Source organism: Helobdella robusta (assembly GCF_000326865.2).
Source record: "Helobdella robusta unplaced genomic scaffold HELROscaffold_1448, whole genome shotgun sequence".
NCBI classification, from domain to species: domain Eukaryota; kingdom Metazoa; phylum Annelida; class Clitellata; order Rhynchobdellida; family Glossiphoniidae; genus Helobdella; species Helobdella robusta.
Window position 1 is genome coordinate 1 of NW_008703811.1, and position 1,279 is coordinate 1,279.

Consider the following 1,279-nt stretch of genomic DNA (forward strand, 5'->3'; position numbering starts at 1 on the left):
GCTCAGCAATCAACGTCTCAAACAATTACTACAGCATTTACAACAGCCCATCATTTGACTACACAGCCAACAGTTTGACTCCATTTTACAACACCAACAACACAAACGCAACATTTCTCTCTGCAGTTTCCAACATTGGCGGCAACAACAACAGTAGCAACAACGAAAACAACAACTACGACTACAACGCCACTGCCAACAGCACGAGATTCTCATACGATATCTACAACCAGCCCCTCTACAACCCGTACCAACCGCAACCGCAACAATCGCAACCACTTCAGCAACTGAATCGCTGCCACAGTTACTACAACCCCTACAACAGCAGCAACAGTAGCCACAGCAATACCGGCTACTACTTTTTCGGTCCTACCGATGAAACAGACGCGTCGCACTCAGACGTCTCGGCGAATTTTGACGACGAAAACATAAGCGCCGACGAGCTATCAAACAGCGGCGAGTCTCAACTTCAACCACACCACCACCACCACTTGCTACTGCAGCAATCGACGCAGCATCTCCTGCTACAGCCGCCCGTCACGCACGGCAGACATCGTCGCAACGCTGGGAATCCACACGGAGCCGGGCAGAGAATCTATCCCTGGATGAGGAAGGCACATTTGGGACACGGTCAGTTATTCAACTCTTTTTTTTTCTTCATACTGCAGCTCTGTCAAATAAATTATCTATTTAAATATTCCATTGCAGAGTAATAATAGATAGAAACTTCTACGCTAGTAAGTGTGTTTATGAAGTATCATTGAACTTCATTGTTGTAATATATAAAGTCTCTATAATGATAATGATGATAACTAGAACGGTAATAAAATGAAAGATGACAAATTGTCTTTGTCGATTTTGCTGTTGAAGTTATCTTCTGTTGTAACAGACTCTCTGTGGTGAATGTCTCTCAAACTTGTGATGCAAGGTCGAAATGAGAAACATTTTGTTCTAAAAATTATTAATTTAGTGTTAAGTATTTTCTAAGTAGCACAAAACAGTTGGACAACTGTCAGAAATTTCCAATAAAAATTGCACCGACTTGCAAACAAACACATGCATAAATTTTAACGGTTCAGATATGTATCATGCTTTCTTGTGCATGTAAGAAATTGCGAAAAATCACACAATACAATCAGCACACACGATCACACACACACAGACATACACACATGCAAGCACACCATCATATACACTTTCACGCGTACACGAATACATTCAAGCGAGAATAATTAACATATTAACATATTAACCACACACACACACACACACACACAGA

General features: G+C 41.4%; 1 protein-coding gene across 1 annotated transcript in view; it reads left to right on the forward strand.

The window, feature by feature from the left end:
* Window positions 1-590: 590 nt before the first annotated feature.
* The window catches only part of HELRODRAFT_148863 (hypothetical protein), a gene marked incomplete at both ends in the record, with an annotated part of 2,719 nt that continues 2,030 nt past the window's right edge, over window positions 591-1,279 (forward strand). Inside the window, one exon of the mRNA XM_009014953.1 lies at window positions 591-630. Within this exon, the coding sequence (XP_009013201.1) occupies window positions 591-630 (40 nt within the window). The remainder of the gene's footprint in view (window positions 631-1,279) is intronic.